This window comes from Ciconia boyciana, chromosome 1 (assembly GCF_034638445.1).
Source record: "Ciconia boyciana chromosome 1, ASM3463844v1, whole genome shotgun sequence".
Lineage (NCBI taxonomy): Eukaryota > Metazoa > Chordata > Aves > Ciconiiformes > Ciconiidae > Ciconia > Ciconia boyciana.
Genome location: NC_132934.1, coordinates 38,567,643 through 38,586,254, shown reverse-complemented (window position 1 = coordinate 38,586,254; position 18,612 = coordinate 38,567,643). Strand labels below are relative to the sequence as shown.

General features: G+C 42.8%; 1 protein-coding gene across 1 annotated transcript in view; it reads right to left on the bottom strand.

Annotated features, from left to right (window-relative positions):
• LEMD3 (LEM domain containing 3) overlaps positions 1-16,029 on the bottom strand; it is a 52,288-nt gene extending 36,259 nt beyond the window's left edge. The window contains exon 1 of the mRNA XM_072863074.1: positions 14,399-16,029. Within this exon, the coding sequence (XP_072719175.1) occupies positions 14,399-15,944 (1,546 nt within the window). The 5' untranslated portion in view covers positions 15,945-16,029. The remainder of the gene's footprint in view (positions 1-14,398) is intronic.
• Positions 16,030-18,612: the final 2,583 nt, after the last annotated feature.

Here is an 18,612-nt window from a genome sequence, read left to right as displayed (position 1 = left end):
GTGGAAGCAACAATACCGGAAGCACTGCTATCTGAAATGAGCCTTTAGCCCAGCCTTCTTCTACATGACCTTGGATACAAGTTCCCAATAATTTTACAATCCAACTACTTTCAACATCAGCTAGCAGATCTGTAACTTTTTTTCGGTAAGTTTGGGGTCAAGTACTGATTCCACCCAGTGACATATTGTGTATGTGTCAAGGGCAATTCTAAAACATTGTCTCTTAAAGCTCCTAAACCTTAAAATACCAGAAAAAAACCCCAAACAAACAAGTTATTACAGGAAATAAGTTATTCCAGAGCTCCATCTTTCAAACAGCTTAAATAAAATAATCCTGCCTTTATTTTCCTCTCTGCAATTACTCAACGCTCAAAACAAATGAGCAGTTTTGCACGACCTCCATCTCCAGATTGTGCTAATTCAGGTAGAAAACACTTTGAATCAGGCTAAATCTCTGTGCTTTGATATTAAGACACCAAGTCATACATCAAGCTGAGCAATTCCTTCACCACAGATCATCTTTGTGTGTTTTGGAAGAAGTTTTTATATTTCTAAATCAGGAGACCATTACAGTTTGAATAATCCTTGGCCATGCCAATTTTGAACAGCAGCACAATCTGCCACAAGGATTAGAGAATTCTAAAAACAGCTGAATCCTTCCTTAACATCAAGTCAGTTTTTCAACTGCCTCAGTTTAGAGAGCTTTTATTGATATTTTTTCCCCAATATAATTTGAATTAATTCTGTTTGTGATAGGCAATATAAGGGTTGATGATATAACCAAACTCTTTCATAATCACTTTTTTTTTTGGACAAAACCCTCCTCTAAAAGAATTAAAAGTATCATATTTGTGACAGACATTTCAGTTCAGACACATTTTCTATCAGCCCTGAAAATAGCAGTCTTCATTATTTTAGATAAAAGGGTAGGAAATACCAGAATTTCACTCTGGAGTTCTTCACTACTTCTTAAAAAAAAACCTCTCCATATTTTAGCTGTATCACCCTTTCTAGAACCACTCAAATCTACTCCTTCCTATTCACATACTGGTTAGAACAGACCTGAATGTTGAAAGATGCTCTTAAGAGAATCATGTCAATTCGGTCCATATTTAAGAAGAGAGACTAGTGTTTTGGGAGAGCTTCTCATCAGATTATTCAGTTTCACTAGAATAAAAATACTAGTTTCATTCTAGTACTTGTATTAATGATTGAAAACCTAGAAATCATAAGTTTTGTGCTTAAAAGATTAAAGTAAAATATTTCAATCTGTGTAGTGCCTATAGATATCCCAGTACTACAAAACTGAAACAGAATAGTTGTCCGTAATTCAGTTCTTAAGAATGTCACCTTTTTTAAGCAAAAAGCCTTATAAAAATAAATCCAGAACTGAAACAGTTGCCAAGACAGAGCTGACTTCAGAGGAAGCTTTCACTATATTATTGCCACACTCACTCCATGAATACTGCTGCTGGCTAGAATCTACTGTACTGAAGTGCCCATTTCAGATAGAGCTGATACCTCAGACTAACACCTCCAAATATTAACAAAGAGACTGTCTTTCCTTCTTTCTGATCTCCTGTTTCCTAAATATCACCATCAACCATAGCAAGACTCAGGGAAGAAAAAAAAAAATCTACAGAGCTATAGTACAGACACTGCTTGTTTCAAAAGGAAGAATGTGCAACCTGCCTGTGTGTATGAAAAAAGCATGAAAGTTCACTACTTTTACTAGAAGACCCTGTGAAAATAATTGTATGCAACAGATGAAGGAACAAGTAAATGAGCCCAAACAAGAACCGATGAAGCCACACCAAGAAACAGAACAAGCTTTAGAACACCACTATCAGCAAGAAAATAGTACTGGATTTTAATTCCCCAGTTCCATAGACAGATGAGAAATATGGGCAGAAAAGATTCAAGCAGTGTTTCATACCCCTAACTCAGGGCGGGGCAGGGGGCATGTCATCAGAAGTAGCAAGCACCAGTCACCAAACACTCCAGACAATACTTCCAGCTGCTATACCCACCCAGGAACCTGTCTTCATCCCAAATTCTCTTTCCTCTATGCCTACATTAATCTCAATGAAGCATACTCAGTAGAAGAGCAGACTTAAGCAAGAGCACATTAAGCTGCTAAGTTATTTACAAAATCATTTTTCATGATCTGTAGTTGTGGAAAGCTAAAACAGTTCTTACAATAAAGTATTCTCTTCTCCAGTTTTATTTCTACCAGGGTAAGGAAATGTTTTATAGCAACAGAATTTGCACACACGCTCTTTTACATTATATTACAAAACATATTATATTTCAATGAAGAAACAGCTGTCTGTGTTCTATTAGGAAAAATGGCTCAGAGGAAGTGCATTTGCCATGCATTGTAAAAATTAGTTAATACTACATTCCTTGCACACACATACACACAGGCTCTATTATAGGCTAGTGTTTATATGTAGGAAAAAGACAGGGAAAAACACCCACACTAAGACTGCTTTTATCACCAGTTGCAAAACATTACCAGGAGAAACATTATACTTCAGACACCTACTAGCATTTTACAATGGGTAGAGAATACCTTCACTTGCAAAAGAATCAGAATAGGCTTCTGCAATAGCTCTTCTCCCTTCTTCTGTGCTCCCTCCCAAATATTTTAGCTCCTTATACTTTATAAGGTGAAAAACCACTCATGACGTCAATAAATGAACACAAATGACAAAAACCCAAAGATATTCAGAAGCAGGGGAAACTACCTTGAAAACATGGCAACACAAGCCACTCAATCTTAAATTAGGAAGTGGTCTTCTTTCCTCAAACTCCAAAGTTCAAGATAGAAAGCAAACTCATAAAGCAAGTGTTATCAAATCACAGAAGGTTTAAGAATCAATGGGAATCTGCAATTAAATATTAAATCTAGTGTCACTCTGCCAAGGGGCCCAGTCTGGATAGAAACATTCCTGTGATCTCATACAAGCAGGAAGGATTCCTGTCTTGAAGAGTTTCAATGTAAAAATACCCAGTTATAACCTCTTCTTCCAGACAGACTTCAGTTACAAAGTATTAGTAATATACTATAACAGCATGAATAGTTTACAGCATCCAAACATAACATTCAAATAGAAGGCACTGACAGAAGAACTCTTAAGAGACCCTCAATCATGAGAGCAAAGACATTAACAAAGTCAAGGTAAAGATCACACAGGGATTTTTCATATTTAAAACTGGGGTTCTGCTGTGTCTCTGTCCTTTTAACCATTCAGCACACATTGGACTATCACTGCTTGCTGCCCTAAGATCAACAGAACTGCTCAACAATGATGTATAGAAAGCCTGAACACAGCAGTAAAACTCTGAAAACAGGTGCTCTAGTGCATCCTAAGGAGAAAAAAGAGCTTACTCTATGCAGGGCAGAGGTAGCTGCTAGCAGGTCTCCTGTCATGACAAAGATGAGCTTTCACAGAGGAAGCAGCAGCCAGCTTACCAGGAGTATCCATATTAGCTAAGTAAAAGAAGGAAGACTGACCACCATGTATAGCAGAATTTTGCAGAGCTCAGCAGTATGAGCTCAGCAGTAATTCAAGATATAACACCACTTGACTGGAAATGAATAAAAGTAGGCAATATTGAGTAACTCCCATTTTTACTCAGCTGGACTAAGACTCCTTTTAGAGTTGGCAAGCCTTCCAGGCTGTCTACCATACCAGCTGTATTTGTTTGATAGCATAAACTAGCTGGTTCAAACAAAAATTATCTGAAGGGAACAATGGAACTACCACACAGCTCTACATCACCATTATCCTTATATATATGCCTTGCCATTGGCTCCTATACTCAGCTGAAGAGTCTGCTTTAACTAAGACTTCCAATATTGTTATCATAACTGTTTATTAATTAAACAGGTTATGCCTGTTAGTTAAAGGGTTATAGCATCAGCTTGTGGATTAAGTTGATGAATCTTCTAGCAGTACTGTGTGCACTTCTCCTGAGCCAGGTGAATCTAGAGCAGAGAAAAAACCTATCTTGGCAAGAAACTCAATCTGCCATACAGAAACAGCAAAAAAAGAGGATGGAAAGGAAGAACAAGTGACTCCTACTGAGATCTCAAAGACTAGGGACAGTAAAACCTTACCACACCATTGGCTGTTTGTAGATACACGAGAACTCTGCAGTATGTAAGCCACTACATAGTGGTACAAAGCTAGGGGCTTAAACTACAAAACAAAGTTTACAGAACAAGATCTTAACTCTCCTTCCTCAAACCATTTATCTCCCACTTAAGGAAGCGTAGCTGGCCATATGGCTAGTAGTATGATGCCAAGGTTTGTGTAAGAAGCTCAGTACATTCCCATCTCCTGAATGGCAAAGAACATCACATGTTAATTCATTCCCTTACAGAAGGGATAGGCAGACCCTATTTGGCCTCTGGTCCTCAAATCACCAGGACAGCTCCCTCCCAGGGCTGCTACTTTCATGTGATTTCCCTCCACAGTTCGCTCTCCCTCCAAAGGAATGACTTTAATACCACACATCCTATGCAGCAGAATAAAACAAGTCTGGATTTAACATACCATTAGGTTTTTTTTTCCCCCTACTTCACGTGCACTTGCACTGAATCTGCACATTTTTGTTGTTAGTTCATAATCAGCACCTTTAGCTGAAGGTCAAGAAAAAAATAGTATTTAAAGTTATAAATCAAAAAATGCATTAGCCACTGCATTGTCCAGTTCCAAAGTAGACAGACACATTAGTACTCAATGTAAACAAGTTAAAAAAAAAGTCTACAGCATTTCTGCAGGGACTACCACCTTTGACAGAAGTCAAACTTAACAGGCACGGGTCATAGTACACCTAGGATCACCAAGTCAGACTGTGCATATACACACCTGCCCATTCTGAATGAGCGAGCTCTCAGGAGTAGTTAAAAGGCTGGTATTTCTGGTTTTCAATGAGAAATGAAAAACTACTAGCTCAAAGGACACTGTACAGACAGTACAATAGTATGGCTCTTTCAGATGTTCTCAACACTCCATTCTATTTGTTCCTGAGTTTATATCAAAATGAACATGTGTTCCCTATTATATACAAAATACAAAGTACCCAAACATGAATATATCCTTTAGATACAGCTCAGATTTCCCACTTCCCACAGTGATTTAGGAACACCTTTATCCGAAGCTGCTTTTGCATAAGCAATACTTCATATGCTTACAGATAAGAGAAACAAAACCCAAAAATAAATAGTGAGACTACTTCATGCTCCAGAAGCAAATCTGTATTTCTAACCTCATTTTCTCAGCTAGGCAAAGTCTCCCCAGGACAGCATAAAGTTCCTTTGACTCAAAAAAAAAAAGTCAGCACACCTTTTCAGCTTTTTCCTTGAAATACACTACACTACACCTCTCACCTCCAGAAGCCTCCTTGGATCATACATCAGGTGCAAACCAATACAGAAACAGACTAGGATGAACTTGACAACATACTCTCCTCCTCTTTTCAAGATCCCACCAAGGAACTTCATAAATTAATTTCTCTTATTTACAAAGTAACAGTAAACTATTTCCAAGGAATTTGCAAGAATGAGAAACAGAAGCAAGACTGCCAGATTGGCCCTTCCCCAATAATTCAGTTTGACTGTGGATTTCCATAGCCTGAAAGAGGCCTCTCAGGGGTTTGTCACACATGTACCACCCAGTCTGTCACTCAAAATTAACAAATACCCTCTTTGGTTGTCTGAAGCATGACACCTGAAAAAGAACAAACAGCCCACTAAACTTTTAGATATAGGTCAAATACCAGAGATGAACAGAAAATTTCATGATGAATGTTTTACCATTCCCCAGAAAATATACTGGGGAAAAAAAAAAAACCCACACCACAACCAAGAGCTGTTTCAGACAACACTAACAAAAAAAACCCAAAACAAAACATTACACATCTACCTTTTGATATTTGAAACCCCTCATTCACAGTAAATGCTCCATTGCTCCATATCTATTGACAGGTTTCAGAGCAGTTCTAGCCAGACTTCTGTCCCCTGTGACCACCAATATCTACACATTCAAGTAAAAATTTGTTTGATGAAGTTGTGCTGCGAGGTATAGGAATACTGGCCATGAGGGGCTTGTGTTGTGCAGCTTGATGACACTGAACAGACACTGGTATAAGTATTACTGAATGAGTGTGCTGTGGTATGTTTTATTGTATAACTACATAGTGAGATGATGAGTATTGAGGGGACAGATGGTTAAGGTGAGTGGCTTTGATATGCAGCCTATTGAAAATATCCAAAAGCTAACAAGCAGTTATGAAGTCAATGGAGAGTCTGAGGCTTCTCCAATAAGCAACTCAGATTTAACTGACCTTCAAAGAAACACTTTTCTGTGGAGAAAAGGAAAATTAAGATCTAGATGTGGACTTAAAATCTAGTCTGGAATAACACGACATTTATCCAACTGATCCCAGCAGTCCTCTCGTGATAAAGTTTTGTTCAGTTGACTCCCTAGCAAGGATAGGCTGATGCTGCATTTACCCAAGACATCATGAGTCTAAGTATAAAAGCTTCTTGCACTTTTTCAATAAAGAAAAGGCTAAGGGGATGTGACCTGTATATAAACCCTGTATTAAGACTTAAGTGAATAAAGGCAGTATGAAGGAAGTCTTAGTATGTATATAAAACAATTATGTTCCAACAAGCCATCTTCCAATTCTTAATTAAGTAAATGGCCTTCTCTAAGACAGAAAAACTGGCCTAGGAATTGGTCTACAATCCTTCATTTATGAACAGTCCTATTTCTTACTTATCTAGCACAGCATCACTAGAATTCAATGGATCTTGTAGACTACTTAGTAAGTTTTAATGCCACTTAATTCAATGTTAGACCTCTCTTTTTAAGCCCCTACCTCTTCTCCTGCCCACATTAAACAGCCTTCTGTATCAATTCAGTCTGTCACTCAGAGTTCATTTAAAGCAGCTAAAGGAATTTAAGACTCTAAAAAGGCAGCTTTAGTCAAGATACTGGTGTCACAATATGACCCTCAGTAAGCAGAAAATTTGATCCTGTCCTCTGCAAAAAGAATAATTCATCTCTGAAAAACTCCAGACATAACAGCACATCTCCTCCAAACTAGGCCCAAGAGGCACACCATGTTTGCCTGTTTCACATTTAGCATGCATCCACACTCACTTGCTCCTTACCCTCTCATCCTCCACAGTAGACTGTAAACACACAGCAGAACAGAGAAACAGCACTAAACAGCATTGTAGGAAGTAGAGCACAGTAGCAGGAAAAAGGTGACAACGATAAGGATACTGGAGAAAAGGACCCACTAAAACCAAAGTACAGCAGTTTGGGGCCATACCAATTTTCCTAATTACAAATAGTACCTCCTGATGAAGACATATTTCTTATTCATGCCATGGTATGCTCAAGTAATCTAAATACACTTGATTCAATCTTCCATCTCCATTACCTACATTTGTCTTCAATTCCTCCAGCTGGGCTGAGAAGCTTACTGAACGGACAGACTTCTACAGAATCCCTAAAGTTTCTAGGAGAGAATGCTAGCAATTATCAGACTACAGATGCATGAACCCAAAGCCTTGATTTGCCTGGATTGAAAAACTGTTGAAATATTGAGACAACATCAAAGCAGTGTCTTATCTGAACAGTTAGCTGTACAAAGAGGCCATACCTGCATGGAGTCAAAGCATCAAGTTTATTTTGCTATTCCCCATTTTCTAGGTACAGCACATTGACATCAACTGCAAAGCCTTCGGGTCATCAGTTTCATTCAGGCAGTTGATGGGGGTTTTTAATATATTTACCACAGGACTAAACATCAGACCTTATAAACTGGAGCAAACCTTCTACACAGAAGGAACCTATATGAGATCAGCTTTAAGTCTATGCTTGCATCCATCAATATGCTTCTTTCCATCAGTAACACTGCGCCTTTTCCAAGTTTTTCTAAATCAGAATTCCTTAGTGGACAGAAGCCATCAAGGTTACTTTGATCAGTGGCAGAGTTACACCATGTCCTCATTTATTATAATCACAGCAAAGGCGTTGCCACCTTCTCCCACAACTCTAGGCCTGCCAGCAGCAACAGCAGGAGCCAAGAAAGGCAGAGTAAGGACAAAGATACTACTACTGAAGTTCTTAGCAAACATGTGAGTCCCCTGAAAATCACTTTTTCTTCTTAATATACCTTGATTTCACAATCCTGTAACCAGTCAACTTACTCTCCTCAACCTACCACAAATCACAACAGACAACTAATTTTACCAGAGAATACAAATACCCACAAGAACTTTAAAGGTGTATGGAATATATGCCTCATGATTACAATGGACTCTGTGCTTCTCCACAGCATTGGAACAGCACTTCCATCAACAAAAACTGATGTACTTGCTTAATTTACTTGCCTAAGCTTTTTTGTTAAGCGACCAAACAACTTTCTCAAACAGCAGCTCTGGCCTGTTCACATGTTCATACTATTTCTGAAGCACAAGTCTAGAAGCATGACAGGGATCAGTTCAGTACAACGCTAGCAGTCCTGCCAGCTTAGCTGGGTAAGCAATCAAGCCAAAGTTTTGTGACCTACTACTCCCAGATAAAACACAGATGTCAACAGGAGTTACATATACATGATTTTTTAGAAACACAGTTGAACCCCAGGAATAGAAAGACTGCAGGCCTGATTCTCCTCTCGTACTGGGATACTTAAAGATTATGAAACAGTGCAAAGTGGGTGTCCTACAAGGCTAAATTTAAAGTCCTTTGGTATCGTGGGCTCTTCCTTAAAATATTTCCATTGCATCCATTATCGCTGTATGCATCTGTCCTAAGCAGAAAGAAATGTGCATTGCACTTGAAGAACACTATTAGACTTGGCAGAGGTTCTTAACAGAAGAAACACAAGTTTGCTTTCCCACTCCTTTCTAGTCTGCAATGCTTTATAAACAGGGAAAAGTTGCAACCAGATCTGCTTTCAGATCCTATATCACCCTTAATTCTCTCACATCAGAAACAAAATTTTTTTGAGAAAACTACAATGCACTATGGAATGGAGTGCAAACTTTCAATTAGTTTTTGATACATAGTGCAAACAGATCCTGCCAGAGCTGCATCCCTGCTCCCCAGGCAAGTCATTTTAGTTCCAATTTCTCATTACTTACTTCACAAAAAAGCACAGCCTACAACAGTAACATTGAAAAAATATCATTGTAAGAATATCTAAAGTCATGGCACAAGGAAAGTTTTGTGCATGTCTGCAAACAGCAGCACATTTAAGGTATGAATGCCAAATTAAGTTAGTTCTAAGTATTCTGAACAAAGTATCAAAACACAGCTACGTCCTTAAAAAAATATTCTGAAGTTGCACCATTTCTGTTTCAAATACTGATGAACAATTTTTGTATTTATACTTTATACTACAGATCTGCTACAAAGGTAAATAGACTGTTTATTATCCTTTAAGAAGGATTTCAAGTTGTCAGCCAAGATGAACTATTTTGCACTATGTAACAATTATTTGGACTTCCTGGGTACAAGTCTTGGCCAAATTTGTTCCTCATTTTTAAGAGTTATTTCTGATACACCATAAGGAAGACTAGAGTTTAAAAATATCGAGAATTCTAAGGAAGTTTACCTGGCTTTACCTTATGAAGGCAGCCTAGGGTTTTTTTGATCTACCGATCTTGATCCAAAACTCACCAACCCACAGAAGTGAGATCAGCTACGAGAGATTAGTCTTTAAGATGCACATCAGGATTTTCTTTTGTATAACCTAGAAGAGAAATACCTGCTAACTAGAGTTTAAAGCAAGATACAGAAAGTGAAGCAGAGCTATATGCCAATATGTCAATAGAAGAAGCTGTAATATTGTAAAATACAAGTCACAGTATCACTTGCAAAGCACAAGCAACATTAATAGCCACACAACACAGGAATTCTCCAAATCTTTTAATGTCGCTTCCTCCCTTTATCTTCTCTCCTATAAATACTTCTTATCCAAAATTCATTTTCCTCCATTGAAGCCAACACTGCCAAGAAGATAGACTCTTCTGAGGAGGTGATCTTAGAAGGCAAGTAGATTTGTAACAGTTATTTGTGAAATACCACAGCACTTTAATAGTAATTTGCAGGCCTGTGAGGGTAACGGTCATCATCTTGTCTTTTATACAGCAAGTCTAACTTCTTAACAATGAAATTCCCTGCATAAAATTCCATAGAATTTTTAATGCCTGAGAGATTTAGAAGTCGAGAACAAAGGAACGCCAATGGAATAGAATTAAACTCTTAGAACTGTGATTTGCATAAGCTTCCACTTACAATATACACAACTGCTAAGTCTCCCTGAATTAACATTTCAAAAACACAAGTTGTAGCAAATACAGCAAGGATTGTCCTCCTAGCAGTTGTTTTATAACAAGTAGAAAGACCAAAATTACTAGCAAGAGATGTCACTTTCAAAAGCCTCTCCTAATAATAATGTAAGATATTGAAAAGACCTACCTGAAAGTTTCAAGATTACTTTTTTTTGTTGGTTTTTTTTTTTGTTGTTGTTACATCAGGCACTTCCCTGGCAAAGTACTGGAGCAGAAACAGCGAGAGTAACTTAAACACAACCTATTTCAGATTATAACCTTAAACGGCATCTGTACTAGTGCCCTCATCTTTCAGCAAGTAAACCAGACCTGAAAACAACATCTACTGATGGTATCGCTATCAACTTTACATGAAAAACAACTTTAGAACTAGCTCCCAAGAGCAGCCACTTGAGACACTCAGAGTAACATCACAAAACAAAACCAAAGAAGTTGGAAGAGATACCCAGCTCTTCAGGGATTGAAGAACCCTAGGAAGTAGACAAAAGTCAATCCTACCATTTTCCTGACAAAATACTAGGCTGGCTAGGCAAGAAGTTGATACATTTCCATGGTATTTTGAAGGCAAGTGCAAGCAAAACCTTTTACAGCAAGAGCCATGTGAATGAGGTTACCAGCACCAAGCCCAAACCGATCTTTCTTTTCATATACAACACTGACAGAGAGAGCAAGCAAAATATGCACTTATGCATTAGTTAGTCTTATGTAAGCTTAAAGAGTAGTTTAATTTCAACGGTTTAATATGCTTTAGGAAAAGCCCCATAGATATTTATCTGCATTTTAGACAGCTAAATGCATAAAAACCTCAAGCTAAATGCATAGCACCTCAAGTGACCATACGTAGGTTAGATACAGAAGAATTAGCTCAATTCTGATTTGTCTTTGAACATTTTATGCCACATGTGCAGAAAAGCTAAAGCACTTCACAGCTATTTTAGAGCTCTGAATAAGAAATCGTTTGAACATTACGCATGATATAAGTGACAATCCTCTTCTGAAGTTTTCTGCTTACCACTTCTCATCTGTGTTATTTTACCTGGCCTAAATTCAACCCCACCACCTAGTTTTAAGCCTCTCCCACTACACGCACCTCTTCTGTTCTCAGATTACAGCCTGACAACTATTTACAGTCAACTGACAACTATTACAGCCTGACAACTATTTGACAACCTAACTAAGTGCCAATATTGGGTGTACTTGGTGATAAATATTTTTCAATGTCACACACATAATATCACTTTATTTTGACTGTATTTTATTTTAGGTAATAAACAATTAAGACAACCAACATTAAGCTCATTGTGCATCATTCCCTAAAAAGTTAAAATAAGAAGCCACCCAAATATACAAATAACTGCCTTTTTTGTTTTCTTATAGTAACTATGATAATTATGGGTATAGTGCAACTCCACTGAATCCTAAAACCTTTTATGATAATAGTTTGAAGTTGAAAATAACTGAGTTTTTCACAACCAAATCACTCTCGGCCAACAGAATCTTACCTACAGCCACCTAAAAGAGAGGAAAAAACTCAGTATCCAATCACCTAACTGAAAGGTTGTTTTTTGAGATACACTAGTATTTTTTAATAAAAATGTATTAATCCATTCTGCTTCCATAAAGAAAACAGACAATACACCCACATAAGCACAAGAGCCAAAGGACTCACTCAGATGATGTTTAAGCATAGGGAAGCATCTAATAGATGACAGGTTTCTTTCCCTTCCCAGTAGCAATCAGTTTTTATTGGCCTGTCTTGTCTGTAATTGCCTGTTCTACAGACCTACCATATTTTCATTGCATATGCCCATTTGAGAAGTAAGAATTTAGTGAGCACATGCTGAGCATATGGGCAAGGTAATTCCTTGCTCATTCCCACATTACTTAAAAGCAGCACCCTGCTCCTCTTCCTATCAAAGGAGCTAGCCACAAAATCCCGTTCCCATTTGTTATGTTGCAAAGCCTGGGGCTGTGAGGAAGGAGGACAGATGAAATGTGAGTGCCACTGCCAGAACAATTCTTCAGGAAATCCACTTTCAGGAGTTCTGCTGAGAAGAGGAGTAGGAACAGGCCAAGAACTGGCTTAATTGAACTATCAAGCGACACTGGGCTACCAGACCTTTGGCTGGGCAGCCTAACCTAAGCAGAAGGGCAGAAGAGAACAGTCTTCCCTGTATTATCAGTTCCAACTGGGTTAACTTTTTAAGAGCAATATACTCAACACAGTGATTCCACATGCTCCATAGGAAAGCTCACACATTCAGAACAAAGTTTTCTTCCAAGACAAAAAGTTCAGAGTGGATTTCTTTTCACAGTATTATTGCTGTCCGCATAGGTGAGACATCCAGCTTTATCAGTCAGCATGGCAAGTGAGTTTTAACTCAACCACTGAATTTGAGAGACAGAAAGTTTACCCCAGGAGGCTGACAGACCTCCTCCCCTATTAAAAACCATCAGATTTCAAGACTAGGGAAAAAAAAAAAATCTAATACTTATTAGTAGAATTACACAGCTTATCAGTACATAAGAAAATTTATATACGTCTCTAGCAGTTATGCCCAGAAGTTAACCACAGAATATGAGTATGAGTAGTCCCAACAGTCACACTATACTGCATCTAATTTTAGCCCACCTGCCCATGTTCACCACCTTCCCAAAAAACCAAGACTGAACAAACAGTAGTTAAGAGCCACGTGGACAGCAATGAAACCACTGCAAATGGTTTAAGGACTTTAAGTCCTTTCTGCTACTGCCCTTCCTAAACACTAAATCCTTTACTCCCCCCTCCAAAGAGTGCAAAACAGAATTAAGAACTATTCTGCTACCGTAACATAACGAATAACGTTCAAAAGGGAGATGGGGGGGGGACGGACGACAGGATGGACACACTAGCCCACACTGCTATTTCTGCCCTGTAACATCTAGCAGATCCCAATCTAACACTGGGATCACTCCTTACAAGGCACTGTATACATGCCCACACATGAGTATATAAATCCTCTACTATCTATACAAAGAAATACATGCACGTGTTACACCCCACACACCTTCCTCAGTCATTTCAAGAAACATGCAAGTCCCCAAGGACCTTCTAATGCTCTCATGTACCAAAACTAGCTTTTTGGTTAATTTTTCATTGCTCCTGGTGAGAAATTAAGACAGCAATGGCATGATTTTTCTTTCTAATGTTAGAATCTCCACTGTCGATTTCAGAGCAGCCAAGAATTGAATTAGCATGAATCACCACCCTTAGGTGGTACGTTTCCATTTTCATATGCTTTGTGAATAGAAAATGGTAGTTTCTAAATCCATTCCAAGAAGTTACTTTCACATATTAAAGAAGCTCCCAAGTAATTCAGGATTCAAAAAGGAATGTTCTGATATTCAAACTAAAGCACAACACTATTTCATGTATAATCATACTCTCAACTAAATTTAGAAAAAAGTACGTATTAGAAAACAACACACAATAGGTCCAGCATTCACTGCACAAAGTTTGTTGTGTGTAACATCATCTCAACCTAGCATCCTTTTCAAGGCTCCATACACGTAAAAGAAAACAACCTGCTTTATTACCAAACAATTACAGTCAAACCTTAGCCCTGCAGGAATCCCAGGTATCTAAATGTGCATGATTACTTCTGTGAGATTAGCATAAAGCCTTACCTCGTCAATTCTCTATTAACCATACATCCATTACATTGAACAAAACACATAAAATTGCTTTGTGAGGAAAACACGCTAGAAAACAAGGTATCAACAGACTACAGCAGGAAATGCCAGGATTTGAGTTTATCCTCAAATGTCTTACAAGCTTATTATACCAGCTTGCAAGGAAAGACTATGCTTAAGGAAAGACAATTTCTCTGTGCTCCATCCTGTATAGAAAGATTATACCAAGGTGGAACCCAGAACTGCTCAGTAAGGGATGTCTGGGAACGCAAAGGTGAACGAACAGTTGTATATCCAGTTGCAGAAAGAAACTGCTCTTACCCTTCACCTAATACTTACTGTTGACTCCCACATCCTCAGCTACTCCAGAACCTCTCATTCTCAGGTATGTGAATCCCAGTATCAGAAAGAACAAGCATGCAGCAGTTAAGAGGAACATGGACAGGTAATGTGCACTGAAGCCTCCAGTGGTGGATACCTCCTCTCTTTTGAACTGTTGGAGAAGCTCCTCCTCGGGCTCTGAGAGATTCTTCTTGTAGGTGTTTTTCAGGTAGGTATGATTTGAACCCGTATGATTGGAGTGGTTGAGTCTAAGGGAGGAGGTGGTTCCACCCGGGGGAAGGCTATTAGTAGCCGAATAGATCCTGGATTCAACATTATAGCTACCAGCAGCACCGCTGAGAACATGATTATTGGTCGCTTTCCTAATGGTGCCTGGAGGGTCAGTGATTTTACTGCTGTCCACGTCCGTGAGCGGTGGCGGCAGCACCAATACCGTAGGGGATTTCTTAGGTAGGCCGAGGCGGTATCTGGGGCTGGGAGGACTAGAGTCCAGATTTTCACATCCTCCTCCTCCCCCCGCCGCCTCCTCCTCCTGATTTCTGCCCCTGTCTAGACTCCCGGCAGCAGCTGCCTCCGCCGCCGCCGCCCTGTCATTCGTTACGACTACACCAGCACCGCAGCCTCCGCCAGCCCTTTCTTGGCCCGTCTCCATCACGCCAGCGCCGGCTGCAGCGCATTTGCTTGTTATGAATGGAGCAGGAGACTTGCTGAGGCTCCGTCTGGGCCGGCGAACTGCGGACTCCTCCTTCGGTACCTGCTGCTTGGCCCTCGCCCCCGCCGCCTCCTCCTCCTCCTCCTCCTCCGAGTCAGAGTACTTGTCCCTGCTGCCGCCGTAGGAGAGGAGCCGGTTACCGTTCACGGTCCGGTTCTTCCAGCGCTGCTGCTCGCTCTCCTTCTCCTCCTCCTCTTCCTCGTCCTCCTCCCCTCCTTCCTCGTCGCCGTCCCCGGGCTCCCTCACACCCTGAGCCGCCGCCGCCGGCCTCCTGGCCGCCGCCCCCCACCAGGCGTTGGGCTTCCGCCTGGCCGCCTCCTCCGGGGGGGAGCTGTTACTCACGCCGCAGGCGCCGTGGGGGACGGCGGGCCTCAGGCCGCGGAAGAGGGGTGAAGCCCGCTCCCTCCTGCTGCCGGCGCCGGCCTGGCTCCGGGGACTGGTTTCCACATCCGACTCGTCCGAGCTGAAGCCCAGCAGCACTTTGCCGCCCCCGGCAGGGGGTGCTGCGCGGCTCCGGCCGCTCCCGGCGGCAGCCCCGGGGAGGTAGGGGTGCTCGGCGCCCACCAGCCGCGCGCCCACGCCCGGGGCCGCTCGCCCGGGGCCGCCGCCGCCGCCTCCGCCCGGCGCCGCGCCGGCCCCCATGTTATTGTTGTTGCTGTTCCGGGTCTTGTTGGCGCCGCTGCGGGCCCCAGCCCGCTCGTCCTCGCGCAGCTTCTTCAGCTTCTTCAGGTAGACGGGCCGGGTGCTCTCGGTGACCGGCCCCGGGGAGAAGCCGAAGCGCCTCAGCTCCGAGAAGAGCTCCTCGTCCGTGAGCTGCGCGGCCGTCGCCATTTTCCGCTCCCCCGCCGCCGCGGCGTTTCCTACCCACGCGCCGCGCCGCGCTCCCCGCCGGAACTGACGCGTGCGCACTCGGCTGTGCCCTAGACCTGCCTGTCACCCCGCGGGCGCCGCCCGCCGGGGCCGGGGCCAGACGGGGGAAGGGGGGGGCGGGGCCGCGCGGCGCCGGCGGCCCCTCCCCCACCCCGCCGCCCAGTAACGGCTGGCGCGCGGGGTGCTGGCGCCGGCGCGCGCGGCGCCGCGAGCCGCCCCTGCGAGAGACGTCGGCCCGCCCGCCCGTCGCGCGGGGCCTCGCGCTGCGGCGGCGGGGGCGGCCCGGGCCGGCCCGGCGGGTCTCCCTCCGCCGCCGGCTGCGGGGCGGGGGTTTTGGGGCGGGGATCGCGCCGCGGCGGCGGCGGTTAGGGGCGAGGAGGGCATCCCCGGGCGGACGGCACCCCGCAGCCGCGCGCGGAGCCGGTGGGAGGCGTTTTCGGCCGGGTGGGGAGGCGGCGGCGTGCGTGCGGCGTGCCCGGCCCCCGCGGGGCTGGGGGCGCCGGACCCGGAGGTGCCGAGAGCGGGAGACGGCGGGGGTGCCGGCCGTCGCTCTTGGAGCTGGAAGGGCAGATCTAGCCACAAACGCGCTGTTTTATGCACGCCTGTAAACAGACGTTAAAACGTGATTGCTAGCTGAATGTCTGATTATTTGGGGATAAACTGCAGGGAAAGGTGACAGACCGAACACCAAACGTCCTTTAACGCCACTTCCAGGTTACAAATTCAGCCTAACGATGGCTGAAAACGTCCAGAGAGCCCCGGTGCCCACCTTTCTTGGGCCCTTCCCCAGGTGGCAGGCGGTGTGCTCGCGTCCGCCGATGCGCTGGGTGAACTTTTGCAGACGTCCGACATCAGGACAGCGCGGCTGTGAGGAGACCCACGAAGTGTAACGGTATGAATGCTCTGGGAAGCTGCAGCCTCGCTGTCAGTGGCTGAGCACCACCCTCATTAGGTTTGCAATCGCCTGGATGTATGTAGCTCTTTTCTTTGGGAAAATACAGTCTTTCAAATACATTACAGTTGAAACTGCCTGTCTAACTACATACAGCAATGTGTGCTTGCCAAAATGATTGTGCCAGTATAAATTTCTCAGAGCGTGAGGTGTGCGCTGGCCTTTCTGGATTGGCCCTTTGGCTGCAGAACCTCATGTGGAGGCTTGAAAATCTCCTCCTGACCTGTCTGTCTCTGTCTGTCCATCCCAAATGACAAAACCCTGGGCTTACCTACTGCTTATCACAAGTGCAGGAGGCTTGAGTTTCCATTTTGACCTGACTGGCCTTCTAACACCATGTGCAGAAGTGGTCCAGAAATGAGATCCAACTGCAGGAACAGTTGTACGTTTCCCCCTCACAGTCTGCTGCAGTGAGGATAGTGTGCATGTGCCCTGCTAATGTCAAAACTGAAGTTGCTAATCTTGTTATTGAGGAACATTTGCAGAGCAGGAGCTAAGGTAGCTGTGAGGCAGCTATGTGCTGAAGATCAAGCCAAGTCTACAGAGCCAGGAGCGTGGCTTGAAGCCGTTTTTCATGATGATGGTGATGATGAATGGTGATGATTAACTCCCGTACCCCACTCTCCATTTCTGACCAGCCACACCTGGGAATGCAGAACCTGTTCTATTGTTCTTCCAAGCCTCCTTTAACACAGCTCTTCTGAGGCTGAGAATCACTAGACAAGGGTGTGTATTGCTGGTGCGGTCTACGTGGCACCACTGTGCACAGCCTCCTCCTTGTTTCCCTGGCAGAGGAACCATTTCACACACAGCGGTGTTGTGCATTGGAGCAGCGCACAGAACTCCAGCTATAAGAAAGATGACACTCAACATGAACTCCATTGCACATTAAACTGCTACATAAATGCACCTGCTCCAACCTATCTCCCAACCTATAGTAGCTAACTGATATCCCAAATGCCATGAAAAATGCTTCTGACATTCCACTCCTCAGTGAGAAGCAACCCACACCTTCCACCGGCTATTTGGGATACGTGTTTGAATATGCCTCCCCACGTTCAGTGCTTGCCTCCGGCTACCTATGACACTGGCCAAACCAACGGCAGTCAGTCCCAGACCAGGTACCATTCTGACAAGCGCACTTCTGGCTAGCGCCTGCTTGGGCACCTTCCTTCTATTAAAAGAATGTATGCTGTCCCACAGGAGGTGAAGATCCCGTGATCTTACCAATGGAACACCTATGTTCTGTCTGTTTATTACAGCAAGGGCATGAGTTAGTTTATAAACCTGTTTGCTTAGCAGGAGGAGGGCAGTAAATCCTATAAATTGTTAACAATTGAATAATCTCCTGCAGAACTATAGCATGTAGATACACAGAACAGCTGACTGAAAAGTCTGTATATTCCAAGTCATGCTTTAAAATCTGTGTGCCAAAATATTTTGAAATGTTTCAAAAATATGTCTTCTGGTTGATACTGAAGTAAGGATACTTCCACTACCAGTCCAAAATCTCCACATTTCTTTAATAGTATACATTAGTATCAATATCAATACCTCATTAGTATCAATACCTCCATGTGGTAAATTTTTAAGTAGATACTGAAAGTAGATACTTCTTTAAAGGTAAATGTTGACTACAGGGGGTGTGGAGACTGTTCTTCGTCAGGAAAAAATTGG